The following is a 21,477-nucleotide window of genomic DNA, read 5'->3' as shown; positions in this document are numbered from 1 at the left end:
CAATTTATCATGGTATTTCTAGAACAACAGCTAAGCCTGGTTATCTAAGAATCACCTGCATTAAATTCTAGCTCTTAATTCCTACAAAGCAGTTGTCTTCCAGCAAAGTGCAAAATGCTACTTCTACCAAGCCAACTCTTCCAATCTCTTCAGTGCATTTCTCTTGGCAATATATGACAGAATCCTTCTTTTTTTTCAGAAAGAATATTTACTATATATCAAAAGGCGCATATGTACAGTTCACACATATACATAATGTCTACATAAAAACATAGAAAACTAGTTGTCTAACAGATTTTATTTCTATGTGCTTCCTATAGCACCTATACTCCTCATCTTTAAATAGTTGTGTTCTTTTCCCACAGTCTTTCTTCTTTAATGAGAAGTGACCAGAAACAAATACCCAGGCCCTTCTGTCTTGGCTGAAATCCACATAATGCATGACAGCACTGAAGATCCCTGGCAGGCACCTGTCAGAAACTAACATAGCATAACTTAAGAGTCAGACTTAATTATCCAAGTAGACATTTAAAGAAAAGTACATGAAAAATATGACTCAAGGAGTGCGACTATCACGTGTGTGCTCTGTACTCCGTAGTGCATGCAGAGGAATGATGTAAAAATAAAATAATATCCTAGGAAAATTCTAATTAAAAGCTGTATATACTTTGCCTATTATATCTTACAATCGAAATAGTTTTGTTATTAAGGTTTGCTAGTAAATCAACTGCAGAACGTGCTACAAGGACTAAAGTAATCATTAAGTATTTTAACAAAAAAATATTTTTCCCAATTGCCTTTCTACTTTTCACATCTAATTCTGATCAGCTGACATTCTCACAGAAAATAAGAGTTTTGATTTAATCGTCTATAAAATCAAATTAACTTCTTCACAAGCTTCACATGGCTGGGCCGCCACATCTCTTTTCTCTATGGCTGTCACGGCCTATTGGCCCCTTTGTGTTCTGAAAAAGAGCCCACTGGCGGCAACAAAATGTCAGCCTTACTTGATTTCAGGCAAGGAAATCACTTTTGTTCAGTTTCTGATGCAAGGTGATAGAAAACTAAAGAGTTAAACAAGCGGCCCAGCTTAGCGCCTCACCCTTCGTTTGCAAACATTCAAACACAGCGCACATGCCTAGGGAAGGATGAGGTCCCTGTGTTTTCTGTTTCTGTTCCCTACTCTCATTTTTCTAGACTTCTTTTAAAGTTTAAAGTTCTTTTAAAGCTAACGCACAACAGAGCCAAAGGCAGTCATGAAAAGGCTTTTTGAGGAGTGTATATGTAAATGCAAACAAGTTAGTTTTTTGAAATCTGCTCCTTAAAGATGCCTAACAAGCATGAAAATTACATAATACATGAAAATAAAATTTGCTCCTTTCATAAACAGGCAGCAAAAATACTGAAATACAAATCAAATAGTAAAAAATTATTTATTATCTTAATTACACCTATCAAGGAGAGATTATAAAAAAGATGCAATGTTTACATGTAAACTTTATAGTGAGATTCAAAGCAGCATACATGGAAAACAAAGGTTTCAAGGAAATAAAGAAACTTGTTACGTTAAAAGAATTAAAAATGTAGTAAGAGATATTCTGCCTAATATGAAAATTTTGACTTAATGATAAAAATGAATTAGTTGAAAAACTGGTTAATGTGAAACTAAAAGCAAATCATTAGGGCACTCAAAATTTACTGAATACCACAGCAAGTCTTAGACATATTGCAACTGAGTTTGTCTAAATTGCAACACAGCAATTGTCTCCTTTTCTTCAAATGTCCTTTTATAAAACCAAAAGATGCCTTTCTTCTCTTTACCAGGGTACATAAAAGCTTAAAGCAACCATTTCAGCCAAACAGCAACTAGAATCTTCACGTGATACGCATCAACTAATTTGATGGTATATAAGGAAAAGGTACTGATGAGGCTGAAAATGCCATAGCCCAGTGCACCAGCCTGACACTTTCTAATCACAACATGCTTGCACTGAGCATGAACCATAGCTAGGGCCATACTGTTAATATATACATAGTTTGCACAAGATGCATCTACATATAATCTTAAGCTGCACTTGACCTTCTGACAGAGCAACAGCCGATATACAATTGAGAGTACTTGAGTCCTTTTAAGCTTTCACCCTTACAGAGCTCTGAGGGATACATAAAACTAACATGACATTCAGCAAATGCCGGTGAATGGCCAGGGACGACAATGTTACTCAGAGATCAGCCACCTTGAAAAAAGAATATGAACCCTTCGATAAACTTTTTATTTTGATACTAGATTTCCAGCCTCCTCCTATTTTTAATGACAAGTATGTGGATTTATGTAGGATAAAAGAGTAAACTGAGTCCTGACTTGTTAGCCCTGAAGTATAACCTACATCTACAGTGCTGCACTGGGTCAAACAGAAATTGGGCCAGAGAGCATCTAAAAACTGGACTTCATTTGTATAAACAAACAAGCTTTATTTACAGTATTCCTTCATAAAACCCCAGGCTTAGAGTCTGCGTGTTCTTTAAAGACTCCATTTATGCACACTTGAATGCCTATTTAAGCAAAAAACAAGAGAGCTTTCCCATGGAAACCGCACAGAGATGTTTTACTTCACACGTACACCATAAACAAGACTGCTAACTTTCCATAATTTACTGCATTTTCTTAGGCTTGCTATTGTATTTTAGGACCAAATCTTCTGGAGAAGTTGCTTATGAAGGAGGCCATGACATATAAATAAATGACCTGAGATGCAAAGCCTGAGATGTGAACTGAGAGGAAATGGCATCTCAGCAGCTTGTAAGAAAAGGTTAATAATTTTGGTTTCCCTGTTTCTAGCTGGAGGAACAGGTTAAAATTTTGCATTTAGTTGAGAAACAAGCAATCTGGAGGCATTTGGAATCACATTATTTAATCAGGACTTGATTCGTCCCTTAGAATTAAATCAAGCCAGAAGGCAATCCTTGGGCTGCTACAATAGCAACTTTCAACTATCAGATGCTATCTCCCAGTGAGGAATCTAAGTCACTGGGCCTCAAAGGAGAGATTTAAAAAACTGCTTAAGAGGGCACAGAGAAAGAGAAACTCAATTTTGTGGACTTTATCAGGCAGGCCTAAATTGGTCCAATTCTTCAGCAAGAACATCAGCAGTTTTTCTCTGTGAGTGAAAAAGATCCCACTAAACTAATATTCTGATTTGAGAATTTGCCTTTTAGATTTAGGTGATACGTGTCTAAATGTGAATGCATGCAATCTACTTCTCTATATATTTGGATTTTAGGGGAGTAATTTTGCTCCTACTTATAATTACTACTGATTGGCTCGAGGCTATAGCAAAGGCTTAAGTCCTAACTTCAAAAGAGATGCCTACCTCTGCTCGGGGGCTACAAAGGTAAGCAAGGATACCAAGACTTTCAAGTTTAGCCCCGGAGTTGAATGCGCTCACCTGTCTGAAAAAAAAAACAAACCCAAACACTAAACAACCCTGGAGAGAAAGCTGGGCACAGAATCAAAGTCTCTTTGGCATGAACTTATGACAGCTCTGCCCACAAGTAACCAGGCCGTGTCGAGTTTTCGAAAGCAGAGGCAGGGCTTGACAAAATTGAGGATGAGGAAATCACTCAGTGATGGGATTTCAAACTTGGCAGTGCTTTTACATCCTATGAAGTACGGCAATATACATGACCGGATGGCTAACAAACCCAGCTGGTACAAAACCAAGCAAAAGCCATCCTTGATGGTGTCTCAAGCTACGGCAGGGAAGATGGTTAAACTGATCTCTCAAGTGTCTGAGAATAAAGGTTGAGAATTTGGTCAGATACCAGAAGGTCAAGTGGGAGATCCTGTGGCCCTAGAACAGTAAGACCAGAAAGATAAACAGAGCTATTTTGTCTCAAAGGATGCCAACCACATGGGAGCCCATTGGGCTGAGAGGAAAAATGACTGCATATAAGTTAAGCCTAACAGAGAGCATTTAGAGACACTAACAGGTTGTCTCTGATGCATCCAGGGCTTTACTTTAGCTGAGCAAAATTACATTGTTTCTAGATGCTAAATCATGGATCCTTCTTTTCTGTTTTTATTTGGCATGTTTTGATGTGGTGCTTGAACTAATACATTTAATTATAATGTTTGCCTATATATCTCTATATATTCTTATATACTTGGTCCATAACACAGTAAAGTAGAATGAAAAATTATTTGGTTGAGTTGAAACACACCAACTTATTCTAAGAAGCCCTTGCAAATATTTTAAACACTGTTTATATAAGGTGCTCAATTGTGTTAAAAACCTCTCTTAAAATATACTAACACGTGTCATAGCATCATACTTTTCTTGATATAGATTTATTTATGGTACCTACTCAGGAATCACTAGTTGTTCCTGCAAGCAAAGCACTTTTAACTAGAGCAGCTTCTCTGTCTCTTTGCAGCTCAATGGTAGTTATTTCAGACATTGCAGCACACTTTCTTCCCCCGCTTCTCATCATCTTTCTCTTATTACATATCCAGTGTAAAACTTAAATGCAAAGGCTCAAATGTAAGAGTGACTAACCTCACAAAACATACATGTGATAGTAAGTGTACACATATAGAGCTTTTAAAAATGAACTGTTATAATACTTCTCAGTTTCAAAGTGCAGGGCAGAGAAGTCCATTTATATACACCCACTCAAACATGAATCCACTTCGCAGACAGCAGATAGGTACTTGTAAGTTTCCAGCAGCAAATGAAATGCACTTTGTAGTACGGTCAAAGAAAAAGCCACAGTAATGCTTCCAGTTACTGTTTCCTTCTTTAAAACAAACAAACAAACCAACCAACCCCCCAAATAATCACAATATTCTGCTAGAGAAAGAAAACAAGTCTACAAAAAAAATTGATCAATAAATGGCTCTGCAAGAGAGCACAGAAGTAAACCCAAATATTAGTAAAAATTTTCTATTACAGTGCATTAAAATCAAAAATAAAATATTACTTGATGTGGTCCATAAAATTTAAATTATTATAAAATCTGCAAATGCTTGTCAATTGTTGTTTGCTTCCATCCTTTCCAAATTACAGTCTCTGACCATGCCACTAATTTGATTTACTCAGCTTGAACTATTTTCATTTGACTCTTATTTACACATCTTTGCTAATTCAATTTAATCTTCTGATTGTCAATCAAAATATTCACTCCAATATGCCTTATTATTTATGCAGTTTGATGCCCTTATGTGCTGAACAACTGATAATCAGGCTGCTTAAATCTGTTGCTGTTCTAACATTTTTACACTTTGCAAAACTGAAACCCTCAGCAAAACCGCTTCCCATATTGCTCCATTCAGGTAAAATGTGGTTTGCTTCATTAGAAGACAGGGATAATATCTAGCATACAAAAGGGGAATCACTGCTTGCAGCAGCTTGCCCTTGCAACAGAACCACTCTGGGGAGGCTGTCCTGTCATCTTTATCTGAAGGGAATACTCCAACTGAAGTGGTGCCTCCTGAGCATGAACAGAGGGCTTGCAGAAAGACTACAGAGTTAACAGTCAGACATTCTCTGTTTCCAGCTAACAGAAGATGCAGTAAAATAAAAAAAACAAACAAAAGAGACATTCACAATTTCAGATAACTTTCTCAAGTTCTGATAGGACTGCCTCCTATGCCAGATTAGTGGTTTGCTCTACCTCCCCTTGTTCTTCTGTGTCATTTTATTACAGTCTTATTCCATCTCTTTCAGGTTTTTCTCCCTTGTTCTCTCTCCATCTCACATGCTTCCCTTCAGGGTACCCCACAAACCCACAGAAAACTAGAGTTACCTTGACTGACTGCCATCATGCAGATTACTCCTGCTGGGGGCTATCCTGTCTACTTAGACTGGAAGCTCGTTGGAGCAGAGATTGTCACTGCTCTGTGCTTGTACAATGTCTAGTAGAAAGTCTTCTTTTGATCATCCCTCTGGCACTCATGTAATAAGCATGATTAATAAAGTATCTGTCTATATGCATACATGGGAATGCTAGGGCTACATAAGAACTAAAACAGGTTCAGCCTTTTAAAGCTGGAAATATGCAGTTAAATCTATGAAATTTCTGCTGACAGATGACCGTGTAACAAACTGAATATTTTGTAGGAAAGAGTAATCTGACTTACTTTGCTCTCTTGGCCATTTCATTGCCATCCCAGCGGGGGCTGTAAGGATAATTCTTCTGGGCCTGGGAGTACAGCTGGCCACTGTTAGTGAAGTGGTAGACAGACTGAAACGTTAGGGTTGGTTGGTCTCGAGGAAAATAAAGGGGTAGGTCAACTGAAATTCAAAAAAAAAAAAAAAAGAAAAGGAAAAGAGAATCATAAAAATACAGCATTGACATTTCCCCCCTTTTTTACTAGGAGTATAAAACTTCTTTCTATTGATTTAAAGGTGACAGAAAAGCAGAAATTGATGATTACTTCTCAAATGTATTTCTGTATTTATTATAAGGTCACCAAAATATAGCTGTATAGGACACTTTGCTTTGTCAAAGTATTTCTTAGAAGTGCATAATTAAAAAAACTATTGAGCTTGCGTATTTCTGTGTTTAGACTGATTATTTTGTTACAGAAAAAAACCCAATTATTTTCCTTTATAGTGAAATTTTCCTTTTCAAAAATTCACAATATACACTCTATTTATGTTTTCCATTCAAGAAACAAATTTCTATTCATCTGCTTTAGACAATTCATTTTAGTGCCCTCACAGACACCAAAAGCATTTTAATTCTCATTTTACAGTTGTCTGAAACCTAAAGTGGTTAAATGATTTGGTAAAGTATGTAGAAAGATTTAGTCACATGAGTTGGAAAAAATGTCAACTTGCCATCATCTGCTAGACAAAAATACCCCCACAACCCCAAAAACACACTGCAAAGTCATTAATACCCAAAATATCCCACTAAAAATAAAAATCAGAACTACTTAGTTCCCTTTGCTTATCACTGTCTCATGATCAGCTAGGTCCAGCAGAACAATAAAATAGTCAGCAGCAGTAAATAATATGGTCAGAAACTGTTTTTTAACTTAAGATTTTTGTTGCTAGATTTATAGTTCAGATTTTCTTGGTCTACATTTAATTTCAAGAGGTTTCAGAAATCTGAAGTTAAATTGAGATATGACAACAGATTCCAATTATTTACATTAAATGTGTAACACCAAAATTAACAGAAGAACGTGCATTTCTTTTAAAGGTACAGACAATTTATAAAACATCTACAACCATACTTTTTGTTGTCCTCAAAATCACAGTTCTTTAATGCTGCACAATGAAAGAACACTACAATGGAACAGGAACTCCTTGTGAATCTTAAATAATTTTTCCTACTGTTGTAACAATGAATGAAATAAATTAATAAGATTATATTCATACATATAAGCTTAGGTTTCAGTATTCTCTCTTTGTCACTTCACAGTCCTTTCTCAAGAGAAGGAAAGATTCCTAAGTTAACAAACAGGTTGTAATAGCTGAAGCAGGAATCAAAGCAGGTGACAACATCGGTATAAAAAGAAACTGAAGAGATGAAGGGAACAGTACAGGACAGGGTTTTTTTTCCTAGATCCCATGCCATCATCCTGCAAGTCCATTTTCAGTTTTTTTCTAATCACATCTGAATACTCAGATAAGCACCAGCCAAACCATAGTTCCTTTTTCCCTAGATTACACTCCAAGCTCGACGAGTAAAATCATTTGTAGCCACGAAGTACACAAAAATGAATGTTATATTCCAGCTGTAGTCTCAAAATACAACAAATCACTGTGGACAACAGTGTTTGCTCAGTTCATGACCCAGTGTCTGAGCTGTACTTGATAACTCCCCAAGCCCTGGTGACTCAGCTCACACAGCAGCTTCCAGCAGATATTTCAGCGGTAATGACATGGGCAGAGCTCTACTAATTTGGGGGCAATCACTGCTGTAACAAAGGTTAGACTCAAAGATTGCTTTGTCAAATTCCTCTATATAACATGATTATATAATAACCCTGAAAACCACCGGTGTATTAAGGCTGTTTTATCAGCAAGCAAGCTGTCTCCTCCCCTCAAAGACAGTACGTGTGTATTGCAGCCTCTAAAGGACTTGACCATGGAAAAGAGTATGAAGCAAGGAGACAGGCTCTCTATTTAATGTTATAAACACACTCCTCCTGCTCCAAGTACTTAAACTCTGTGTATTTTATCACTGTTTGAAAGGAACAACAAACCTTAGCAAAACACTCAAGTAATGGTTCAGTCCTTAGATTTAACTTCTTACATGAGAATTTCTGATTTTCATTACCTTTCCTTTCCTCTGTCTACACAATGGGGGCAAGCAGTATCAGTTTTCTTCCTATTACCTAAAACTGAAGGTTTGCACTTAAAAAAAAATCTTTAGCACTAGAAATGCTGTTTAAATAGATAGTCAAGACATTGCTGTCACTCCAGAGATGCTTCCATTATTTGAAAGCCTTTCTTTTACAAAAATATTTTTACCACACCAATATCACCAGAATATAACAGAAAACAGTTTCTTCTTTATTTATGAGAAACTGTAAAGGAACTTTCAGGAATAACTTACATTATAAACTGTTAAAACAGATGATCAAATTAGATTTAAAATTGTGATCCCACATCTGGCCAACAGCGGTTTCATCCTAAACTGCTAGGAGAGTTCTGAAATATTTGACCTGCCTTTGATTTCTAATGCTACCCTTCACCTAAAATTGCCAAACTCCCATTTTTCTAACCCAAGTGTTTCCTTAATACAAGGTATGAGATGAGCCCAGACCAAGTGAAAAAACCTGTCCCTAATTCTGGAAAACAACCACACCTAAAAGACCAGTAAACAGGAAACAGCCTTGAGTTGTAAAGTGTTATACATATCTCAAGGTAGCCAGCTATTATTTCAGCAGTAAGAAAGGAAGGCAAGACCTCATTTCCGTTGCAGTGGATGCCCATCCATTGACACTGCGAGCGCACAGAATGCTTGGATTTGGAGTGAAGCACTTTATCGTACATAAAAAAATAAGCAAATACCATTGGTAATTAACGCTAGCAAGGTGCTTTGAAGATAAAAGTAAAAATCTGTTCATAGTCCCATGGTTTGATAATGAAAATTTTTCCTTTTTCCTGGTCGTATTGACAATCTGACTCTCAATCTGTGCATTAATACAAAATCAGGTCTGCCTTCATGTGATACGTACAGTGCAAAAGGTAAGTGTTATCATAATAACATCCCAGACAACATTTATCCTTTATCATGACAAATGCATCACAGTTAAAACAATGCAGTGCTTTTGTAAATCAACACGTGAAGTAGGCAAATTATAAAAGCCTGCTTTGGTTTGGCATGCTAGTTACCTAAGAACTACAAAAACGTATTCATGCTGAACACAAGTACTATTTCCAAATAACAGCTGACTCACAAAGTACCCTGGTGATATGTCTGCAGAAAATAAGCAGATGACTCATGTCTGTAAATTCCTGAAAGTACCAATAGACCCCTTGCTTAGTCATCTTTTGCTTGGATGCTGGGTTCAGGAGCTCTGCGAACTATAATGAGGGATCTAGCTCTTAGTAGGACTCTCTCCCTTTTTTCCTGTCTTCTAAACAGTGCAAATTATCTCCCTAAAAATAACCTCATCTACGTAAGTGAGTCATTTCAACCAGCAAGCTTATACAAGTCATGCAGTTAAGCAGCAATATTTGGTTATGAAGGTAAAATTCTCGCTGTCAGCCTCAGATTTAAAATGAAAATTATGTCAGAGGAAGTTGCATTTACCCCTTCTCTCACAGAAATAGAAACATTTCCTTTGGAAAATTTAAATACTTAGCTTATTCAGGAAAGTAAAGCTTTCTAATTCAGTTCCATACTCAAAGTAATTTAATCCTGATGATTTCTTGCCTAAGCATCACACTGTTAATCTAAAAGGAGCTCAAAGAAGCAGACTGAAGAAAGAAGCCAATACCATAGTAAAACACTGCTTTCTCCTATGTTACAATTACAGATCATCTTTTAGAAGTCAAATTTTAGAAAGCCATAGTGTGGGGAAAATCACGTCTTTATGGAAGCTCTACATGAGCAGAACTTGGAGGGCTGTTTTGGGTAATTATGCACTGAATAAATTCTTTGGTGATTGAACCCTAATTTTCCCACACAGTTCATAAGAAAGCAAAAGAAAAAGGACTTGCATGTTGAGAATGAGTCATGTTGTAAAGAAACTTAATTACAGTTTATAAATAGTTGAAGTTGCTCTCTTTATGAAATATAAGAAACTATTGAGAAGTAATACACAGATTTGCTTCTCTTGACTTAGCATTTAATGCATACATATATTCAAAACATAGTTATCTTGAAGCCAAAATCCTGATTCATTAATAACTAAAAAAATGTGTGATGAATCAGCAAGGCTGAATTGTTCATTTTCTCAAAGAACGACCATACTGGGATCAGGAACTGGTTACCTAGTTTGATAAGTTTATGTCGACAACTACAGAGTTGCTTTCAACAGTCATATTAACTCTAAAATAATACCTTTACCATCTAATTTTATAGCTTTTTAAACAGGGTACGAAATGTGGAAGGGATGTCTTGGAAAAAGCATATACCAGTGCTACTATAGGTTTTCTGAAGGGAAAATGCCCAGAAGAAAAAAAAGCAAGTTTACCCCAACTTTAAGTACTGGAGAGAAGGAAAAGCAAAACCATGCTTGAAATGCATGCTGACCGTACAAATATTTCAAAGTACTTAGAAGGCAATATTTAGAAAATTTTCCTTAAACTGTTCCCCTTTACTAGAGAAAAGGTTTATTCATCCTTTGTAAGGCACTGGATAAATCTAGCTATTTGTTTTCACAGAAGTCAACATTTACTCACTGAATGCTACACACTGTTTGGATGCTTGGATGATACTATACTGGTTATCTTATTAACCTTCTGGATGCTTGAATATGCTGCAGTTTATTGTACCTGTAATTCGTTTTGCACTCGTGAACATTGCCTGGTCTGGATATTTTACTGCCAAGATTTCCACTTCTACAAGATTTCATTGCCTCCCCAGCCTTAATTCAATCTCTTCTTTCTTTATGAAGCAGCCTCCTAACACAAGATAACATTGTATTCTTTCCAGTTCAGCTCCTGAGCCAGACAGAGCTGGCCAAAGGAGATACTGTTCAGGTTTGCCCCATCTGACAGACTCTACCCTGTGAACAACACCACACAATTTACTGCACAACACTGAAGCCTTGCTCTGATTAAAAATGTATTCATTTCTGCATGAACTTTTCCATGTGATCACACTAATCACCATAAGATATAATAAATAACTACAGAAAATATTTAAAATCTGGTTCACAGCACCTTCATGAGAGGCAATTTAGGGATTCCAGACTGTGAATGAAAGAACAACAGAAAGATAATTAGCTTGTTTACTCATGCTGACTGCCAGCCTGTGGGACCCAACTCTTCTGAGACCTAACAGTAGATAATACTTCATATAGCCAAACACAACTGCTTCTGAAGCAGGCACTTCAGAATCAATGGTTACTTGACACGTGCAAATTTGTGTTAAAATTATTTCACCAGAAAAACAAGAAGGGAACAGGAAAGATGTGCTAAACCCAAATCTCCAGAGAACACGGAACAATTTAAGCCTGATACTATCTGTTCTCTTCCCGAAATCCCCTGACTCACTCCTTACTTATCATCCAACTTTGGCCAGAAACTGCCTCTGCAGTCAAGTACTTATGATGAAGTAAGTAATGGAAACAGGAAACACACATTCCAGGCTCCAGAACTGTCTCTTATTAGTATATATTCATCATAGTTTTGTTTAGTTTTTTTGGTTCACTGAATTTCACATTCTCTCTGACTTTACTTGCAGTTGAGCTCACACTGCTGGGAAAAACAACTTGTGGACTTGAATGCACTGCCTCAGACCGAAAAGTTCCTTGAACTCAAAGCTCTCTGGTTTTCATGATGTGTATGGATGAGATCCATGTGAATTTACAATTACCAAGTGGTGATAACAGAGGTACTATATTATATAATGCTCTTTATAAATCTATCAGGCTCTATTTAAAAAAAAATAAATAAAATTATTGCAGGTTTTCTGACATTACTCCGCCTATAGGAAAGCTGTTCCAAACAAACTGTACAGTGGCTGAAAAATCTGTGCGTAAGTTCAAGTGGAAACAGCTATCTTCACTTTTTACATAGAAATTCCAGTACAGAAGGCCATTCAGGAATCATACTGGTCACTGTACCTAGTGAGAAACCTGAACAGATTTAGCCACAAACATTTTGGGGACTGTAGTAGCTAGCACAAATTTCTGTAGGGCAGCATTTCAGGCTACTTCACCAAGTGAATTTTTCCTCAACTCTTCTGTGCTAAAGGTCTTTAGCCTACATTCTACTAGAAAAAAAAAGAAAGGGTGGATTTGGCTTAAAACACACACGGAATTACAGAATGCCACAGCTATCCTGCTTTGGCGTATGATGATGTAGTCTTGCAAGAATGAGAGAGCAAGGATGACAAATAACATATCAATGGCATTAGTGTGGGACTTTAGGTTAACAGAGCACAGTCACAGGAATTTGAATTTGCTAAGTATTATTAGGGCTAACAACCCATTTGAAGAAAACTAGGATATTAGCAGGAAGATGCTATTTTGAAATCAACATTTCAAAATTTCAAATGTGAAATGAAAAGCTGTTAATGGAATTTTAGCTGAGACATGGCACTTTGGGTGTGTTGGTAACCACAGCTGGTTTTGAAATAAAGTCTGCCTTTGCTACGGGAAATATTCACCACATTGGGAAAGTGAACATTTGTATAGTATATGAGTAATTTGACTTAAATACAAAATATTTCCAAATAAATACTATGAAAATACAAGTAAAGACTGTGAAAAAAGAAAAAAATGATTTTTTTTCTTAACCACATCAGTTATGTATCACACAAATGTACAATACTAAACAATGAAATATTGAATTTATTAAACATTGTTTAAACAATGTTCAAGTGTAACATGGAATGTGATTGTAACAATGGGAAAACGGCAATATTGGGATTACAACAATTTACATGAATATATTAAATTCACAGCTCATTGTTTGATACTGAGCAATGGGTCTGGCAACAGAAAACACTAAGGAGCCAGTCCTGAAATGCGTTTATATAATTATTGATCATCAACAACACAAGATCCTGTTGACCTTTGTCAGCAAGTATAATATTCAAGAATAGGGAGGGAGTCCATTGAGATGTTTAGAAGATAAGGTTATCAGAAAATCATTAGGAAGAAAACAGCTAGGATAAGAAAGGAGGAAAATGCTGAGGAACATTTTCTTTAGCACAAGTTTAATGTACTATCTCTGGAATGCGAGGCAGCTGACAGCAGTTATTGAAAGGCTGCCAAATGCCCAGTTTGTGGTAACTTTGGTGATGTTCCTAATGACATTAAGGAACGCTGGAAGGAATCCGATTTTCCTCATTTTTTTCCATCTTATTTTTATCAGACAGGAATGACTGTCAGTTATTGTTAGTCCAGGCTAGATTTTAAATAAGAATTGGTTCCTCTTTTTTCAGTTTTTCTACCAATAGTATGTCCCTTTCCCTAATGTATCTCATGACAACATCTCATCTATGGAAATGGCCAGCTTCAAAGTCTCAGATATGGAAGTGGTTACCTTTAATTCCAGTGCTCTCAAGACAGCCCTTAAATATTTCTTAAGAATGGAAACAATGAACTGTCATGGATTAAACTTTTCCAACACATTACATACAGATGTGTTTACTTGTGAATTCCAGTGTCACTAGAATAAACGTATCACAGAAAGGGTCATTGGGCACCGGAACAGGCTGCCCAGGGAGGTGGTTGAGTCACCTTCCCTGGAGGTATTTAAGGCACGGGTGGACGAGGTGCTAAGGGGCATGGTTTAGTGTTTGATAGGAATGGTTGGACTCGATGATCCGGTGGGTCTCTTCCAACCTGGTTGTTCTGTGATTCTGTGATTCTGTGAATCACAAAATCACAGAATGATTTGGGTTGGGAGGGACCTTAAAGATCATCCAGTTCCAAACCCTTTACCATGGTCAGGGACACCTTCCACTAGACCAGGCTTCTCAAATCCCCATCCAACCTGGCCTTGAACACCTTCTAGGGAGGGGCAACCCACAACTTTCCCGGGCTGCTGTCAATCACATCGTCCCCCCTACTGTATTGAAACCATGGATTGCCCTGATCCAGATGTAGGACCTGGGCCTTGTTGAACCTCGTGAGGTCACTTAGTTTTCTTTGTTTTGACTTGTTAGGGGTTTTTGTTTGCTTATTTTTTTTTCTTTAAATAGAACATATGTAACCCATTTTTACTTGAAGAGGACTGCACGACACTGCTAAATCTATCTTGTAGTTTGCATTGCACTGATAATGGGAACTACAACATAGTCTAGGCACCAATGGCAACCAGATGTATGATTACTATTGTTTTGATTTTCTTTCAACATGAGCAGATGACACAGTTGTAAAAATATCCCATGTCTTTTTCATAATCAGTATCTTTCTTTTTAAGTACCTCATCCTTTGTACAAAACCAGTGTTTTAAAGAAATGAAACTTAAATAGTTTAAACACCTTAAGTTACAGTTACGTGCCACAGACAGAGTATCTAATTCTTTGGTTAGTCTTCCAGAGGAATGAAGTAACAGATCAAATCAAGATATTATTCAAGCTTTTTCCAGCTATGCAGTTAAGGACCATGAAAAAGCGATGCTACTTAACCCCAAAATTGCTTTTTAATATCTTCTTCTTTTGGAGTGTCATTCATCCACCTCAACCATGTCACAGTCTTTCGGACTTTTACAGCAAGACTGGAATACCTCCTAAAAATACCCCATGGAGTATCTCATAAACCCATACTGAACTCCAGGAAATGGCATAATGGCCTCACAGGCCTTTTCCTTCTTTAATTTCTGTAACCACGATTATTCTAATTAAGAGAAAGGGGTTTTATTTTTACCTTCATCGCTTCAGCTGGTGACATCTATTTTGCTTTATTTTTACTTCAAATTCTTGAAGATCTTCATTCCCTCCCCCTTCCGTTTATATTTCCTTTTATTGTTTCTGCTGTAACAGTTTCTATAGTAACTTCTCTAAGTGCTGATGAGATTGATACTACTAAAAGCTGCCTCTTCTCCATCTGACTTGTTTTAAGCTTATACTTTACAGACAGTTGCAGTTGTTATGGGTGTAAAAAGTAAGCTGTGCCCTTTCTTGGCACAGGCATGTAATTGATGGAGAAAAGGCAAAAGTTTCTCCTCTGCTTTCTCAGTAGAATGACATACTGCTAAATGCTGAGAAACTCTACATTATGTTCCAGCAGGACAGGAAGATTTCTACAGCATGTTTCACCTGAAAAGCAGCTGTGCAAAAACATTGGCATCTTTCACTTATGCTTTATTAATGCTATGAGGCTGGCAAATAAGTTCTTTTTCCTGTTTTAAATGCTGCCTAGGATTTGAAAGGAAACTGTTTTATTTTACTCTCATCTGCAATCAGCGTGACATTATCCTGCAGGTCAAGAGGACCCTTTGCTGACACACACGCTATCCTGTCCTCCCAAGCCCAACTCCATGCAAACTTGCAGCTTTCAAATCACAACACAGTGTGATCCTGCCCAGCCCAACCAGTCAACAAAGCCGCTCCAGATATGCTTGAAGTTAAACTGAAATCTACTTTACTGAAATATAGGCCCGTTGCTTCTTTCCACTCCTGACTGTTAAACACTTTGGCTCTTGAAGTCACCTTTTACACTTTTAAAGGCTCACTCCTCTAGTGCCTTTTCATAACCTAAAGAACTAGTTTGTGGAACATATTCTGTTAAGCCATGATTTCTAGACTACTTATAATTTTTGGTGCTTTCTTGTGAACGTTATATTTGAGGACGAAGCAAGATAAATAGCAGGATCACAACCCTAAGCTCCAGGAAATAGACTTTGGGTCATTCGGGAACCTTGCTCCCATGGAAGAATCTCACATCATAACGATCCTGAAGAGGAAGGGTCCACGATCACCTCTGCCTAGCTCAAGAATTGTCCATCTAATGAACAGAAAGTCAAGCAGAAGGCCTAAGTGATGAACAAGGAGCTTCCAACAAAACTCAAACATGAAAAGGAAGCACACAGTATGTGGACATTCTATGAGCATGTAGAGGCTGGGTTAGGAATGTCAAAGCTCATCTGGAATTAAACTTGGCAAGGGGAGTTAAGGACAACAAGGTGAACGGCTATAGCGAAAGCTGGACTAGGGAAAATGTGGGACTCCTGCTGAATGGGGCAAGAAAACTGGTGGCAAAGGAGATAGAACAGCAATTTAAGCACTCCCTCCTTCCTTCCTTTAGACATTTAAGCATCTTTGTGATCACTTCCATCTCTAACTGAAGGTTTATTTATTATTATTATTTATTTATTATCATGTAATTTCCAGACTGAAAACAAAGTCTACTTGCTACTATGAGCAATTTTCAACTCTCTTTATTTCACACCTTTAATGTACTTCACACCTTGGAGAAAAACTATCTGTGAATGCCATGTGAGACAATGTAAACAAAGACATAGACACACAGTAAGAAGAAAAAGCACCATGATCTGTACTCAAGTCCCAGCTCTGTGAATGACCTTTTGTGACCTAATTATTTTTTTTTTTTTTTTCCAAAAGTGGAGTGGATAAAGTAGGATTATACCACTTCCCTACCTCAGGCACCTTTTCTGAGAATTTCTTAGTAATCTGCCACTTGGGCACATAGCAGTAGTACCCTAGATATATGTATTAGATTAAGAAAAAGCAATAGTTCACTTTTCTGAGAAGTGCAGTTTTATAAGAAGTTATTACAAAATCTTTCAGTCTATTTGTTAAAGTGCTTGTAGTTCCTGGAAGTACATAAATTAATGTCTATAGCAATACACTACAGTTTTAAAGGCATGGCAAATATATGCATTTCTCAGAGATTAAGAAGGTAACATTCACAGCAAAGTGACACTTAAAAATACTTTGCCAGTCCACACATACCAGACCACCATAAAATACTTGTAAAATCTAATTCTCATCACAACAGTTGTTTCCTGTTTGTTGCTGTTCATATTAAGTTTTATGAATTACTCTGTGTCCGTTCTCCCTTTTTTAGAAGAATTTAAAATGTGAACATGAATCATTTATAGTAAGTGACATGATTACAAAAAGAACACAGAGAAACAGAAAAAGAGGAAAAGAAAACCTCTGTTCTCAGGTTCACTTGCATCTATCATGAATATCTAAATATGGAAAATCTCATTCAGCTCGCATACAAGTAAATACCCAGGATGGAATCAAAGGAACACAACGTTTAACATACTCTTAATAACAAAAATCAAATTATCAGCTTTCAATAAAAATTTCAAACTAAATCTAATTGGCTGTGCCACTTAGAAATAAAGAAGAAAAATATGCAGGGGAGAAAAATGATCAGCAAAAGGCTACTTCATTTTCCAAATGCTACAGTTCAGCCCTGGGATTAGCCCATGCCTATGCCTAGTTAGGTGCAGAACTGTGTCTGTTACTCAGGCTACTTTTTCATCACACTGCTTGATTTACAGCACTGCAGCCTACCTGCAGCTTTCATTCACTTCAAGTAAGCGATATGCACTTCACTACATCTGAAATATCAGAGAATGTTTCATTTTGTGGTGATGAAAACAATGTACAAAGTACTGAAGAGACCCCCCTCTGCTCAGGGTATATTTTGCTGTAGGCAGAATGACACGTGCTCAAGAACTTTCAGGAACAGATTAAAAGAAATACATAGTACCAACTAAAAGCCATCAGAGGAAAAGACTGCCTCATGAGAGATATTTATCTGCTTGCTGAACAGTCAAAATATTACACCCCAGCAGTAGATCTGAATAGTTTTTGCCTTCTGCCAGCCAGTTTTACACCATCGGGGCTTTGCTAATATCCAGTTTTTCATTTAGGAGAAAAATTACATCCCTATACAATCTTAGCAGTTTTTTTGATCAGTATTGAACTTCTCATATTGAGTCCTAAAACATGTATTTCGTTATGTTTGACACTTCTGCTGAACTATCCTGTTTTCCTGACACTACCAGTCATCTCTCCACTCTCATATAACTGGTTATTCACATTGCTGTGTTCTCTCTTTCATCATTCTCCCTTAGTTTTCACAGGGTCATAATTTCCTGTTTTCATTTAAGGAACAATGAGAAGAATAAAATAAAAGAACTATGTAAAGAAGCCAAACCACCTCATTAGATAAAAGTTCACAGAAGTGATCTAATGTAAACACTCCACTCAACACTTGACCCTTTTTCAGGTAATAAATGGGGCAGACGACAGTTTGTTTTTCCATACCTTTTCTTTAAGAGGCTTCTCTCTCACAATTAGACTAACTTCCCTGAAGAAGCAGAGCCAACGCAATCTTAATTTCCTCCAAAGACTTTTTTTCCCGGAATTTTAAGTGTTAATTGTAATGACTGCCAGGCACTGATATTGATAAAGAAGAGCAGCTCTTGAAGGCTATCTTCTTTTCAGCTTCCAAAAGGTGTGTGAGCAACTCTTACATGACACAAAACTGAAAAAAAAAATACCTCTAAAACCACCAACACCACTCAAATTCACACTCCAGGAGCACACAAGAGTCACTGAGCATATTCCAACTGTCTTAAATAGTATATCAAACCAACCAATACTAGCTACTTCTCACATTTACATTTAACAAGATCTATAGGTCCTATATAACAGAGAGGGCTCTATGGCCAAAATTACAGGCAGGTAAAGGTTTACTGAAATATTCACAGGAATGTTTACACAAAACAGTCTCATGTTCTGGTTCCAAATTGCTTGGATAAACAAATATTTCTTAAACATTTTTATTATCTCATCAACTGTGGAGTTATTGAGGCAGGCATGTCACTTTTCAAACAGAAATCTGCAGAAGCAATTCTAAAAAGAACAATAAATATGACCTTAGATGAAAGAAAATGCTTTTGTCTTCTCACATAAGCTCTCCTAAACCCAAATAGCAAACACTAACCCACATCACACACACATCCATCTAAAAAAAGTCTTCCAGTTAAGACTTTACTAAACCTCCTTGCTAGCCACTTATTACCACAAAGTCTAACTTGTTTATTTAAACAGCTGCAGGAGTAATAGATGGAGGGGCTGATGAATGCTCATTAGCTCTGTTCTGTTGACTTTCCAGAGGACCTGCAATCTCCTTTAAAGGGCAGGTAACATCTTAAATCATACCAGAGCCTCAAAAATTAACATTTACCTAAATTCTAATGATTATTGTTGCTCCTCTGAATGATTAAAACAACATCTGAAGCCTAATGAGTTATTTCTGCTTAAAAGGGGAGCTGATAGAACAAATTACTTCTTTAATGCGATTTTATTTATTTACAGTGGGTGGGCATACATTTCTCTTTCTCTGAACACTACTGGAATAACTGCACTTTCTTTGCACAGTAGTGCAATCTTGTCTTCCGCATCTACTAATGCTCTTTCCCAAAATGTCCTATGTTATTTCTCCCCTTCCTGCCAAGCCTGATAAGCATGGCTATCAAAAAATTGCTTTCTGAGGCTGCGGACAGATGCGCTAATCCAGACCAAAAAAAGGTTTATGTGAGAGAGCCTCAATTGTTTAACTCCAGCCATCAATTCAAACCATGTAAGCTGACTGCATTGGCACAAATTGCTCTGACAAATGTGCGCGGACAGCAATATCCAAACAGGAATGCATCAGAAGCTGGCACTTGTGACTTCCACCAAAAAACACTGCATCCAGAAGTGGGTGTCTGCCCAAAGCCTGACATTCATAGGTATATCCTCCAGTAACACAATTAATGCTAAAGGTCCCTTGTTTCCTTCTCTTTCCAGTGTAAAAACCTCCTTGTTGAGATGCTGCCTATTTCTGATCTATTCTTACAACTGCACAAATAGGTAAGAGAGTGGACAAAAAGCTACTACAGTTGGCACTTCCATAGCAAGAAAGCTCATTAATTAAACCAGCTTTTGCATGTCTGCCACTTTGGACCTCCCTCAGTCACTGGTATTACCCAACACAGAAGCTGAAATCCATTACAGTTAGCCAAGGTCAGCATTCCCACCAACTTCACCTCAGTCTAAGAACCCATACAAACATAAGACACAAATGCTGGCAGTTTCCAACATTCTTCACCCCCTGAAATATTGTTCAATAAAACAAACCCTTTTTAGTTTAGTTTCTGTCCTTTCCAAGCTGTCTTAAATAACCACTAACACAAGCAGTGTTTCATCTGCTACTGGAACGGGTCCAACTTCTGTCAATCTCCTTTGTGTGGATAACCTGAAAAAACTCATAACATAAAAATTGATCTTTGAAAAGCCTACATACAAGTTGCTTTGGACTCCTGTTCTTGTGCCCATAGTGTAACTACGCACTTATTTGTGCCCAGATAGCGTAACTTCTGTTTATAGTTATACACAGTTTAAATAGAATGTATGCACTAAAAAGAATATGAAGAAACAGCTATCTTCAAAACTAGTCATAGCAGATTACAAGATGAGAAAGAAATCAGCAGTATATTGAAGTTTACTTACAAAGCTTCGTACTGAGATTTACTAATAAACACTATCAATATCAAAAGCACTAAGCCTGATGAACAATTTCCTCTTCCATGTGGATGCATGAATGTTTATTTCTTCTGTCGTATACTTGAAAGCACTTGATCAATTTTTTGAACTAAACCACGAAAGCAACAGTTCCTTTGACTGCTCTTTGATCTACTATAATAACTTCAGCAGCTACATTAATCTAATGATTAAGTTTGCAATCAGGCAGCTCTTCTGTATTTTAAGGTAGAATGCATAGACTTTACTCTTCATTCTGCCACTACTACACAAAAATTTTTATTTTTAGTAAGTGAAATTGTTCTCAGGTTATTAGGCTTTCTGTTTCTCTCTTATCTTTAATACAGTTTACTCAATAAAACTATTTTGAGTAATTTCACTTTAATTCTAATGTGTTTTGCTTCCTAGTTCCCAAACAAGTTTGTAATTTTGAACGCAAAAAGTTGCAAAAAACCCCAAAGTTATTTTTGAAATCTCTGAATGCATCTTTTAAAGGAAATACAACTCACGTTAGGGTTTATGTATCTCATGATCTCAATTAAACCTAAAATTCTAACCAAAATCAAGATGCCAGTAAAACTTATTATGGTTCCTTCCATTTTATTTGCCACAGTGCTAGCTATATACTGACCTATTTATTCTCCTCTGAATATTTTCTGTACATAATACAGTAAATGGATGAAGTGCAACAGTTTTCAACTTATGACTATCTCTCCCAGACATTTTATTAGACACTTGCTAAATATTCAAACATTATATGCATAGTTATGTCAGTGGTTAAGAGATGAAAGCCTACATTACTTCACTCAGGAAATGAAGTGC

General features: G+C 36.9%; 1 protein-coding gene across 2 annotated transcripts in view; it reads right to left on the bottom strand.

The window, feature by feature from the left end:
- BABAM2 (BRISC and BRCA1 A complex member 2) overlaps positions 1 to 21,477 on the bottom strand; it is a 178,466-nt gene that overhangs the window by 13,210 nt on the left and 143,779 nt on the right. For both annotated transcript variants that reach the window (XM_069852612.1, XM_069852613.1), the window contains one exon: positions 6,140 to 6,293. In XM_069852612.1, the coding sequence (XP_069708713.1) occupies positions 6,140 to 6,293 (154 nt within the window). The remainder of the gene's footprint in view (positions 1 to 6,139; positions 6,294 to 21,477) is intronic.

This window comes from Phaenicophaeus curvirostris, chromosome 2 (genome assembly GCF_032191515.1).
Source record: "Phaenicophaeus curvirostris isolate KB17595 chromosome 2, BPBGC_Pcur_1.0, whole genome shotgun sequence".
Lineage (NCBI taxonomy): Eukaryota > Metazoa > Chordata > Aves > Cuculiformes > Cuculidae > Phaenicophaeus > Phaenicophaeus curvirostris.
The sequence above is the reverse complement of the archived record's forward strand: the minus strand, read 5'-3'. Positions and strand labels throughout refer to the sequence as shown.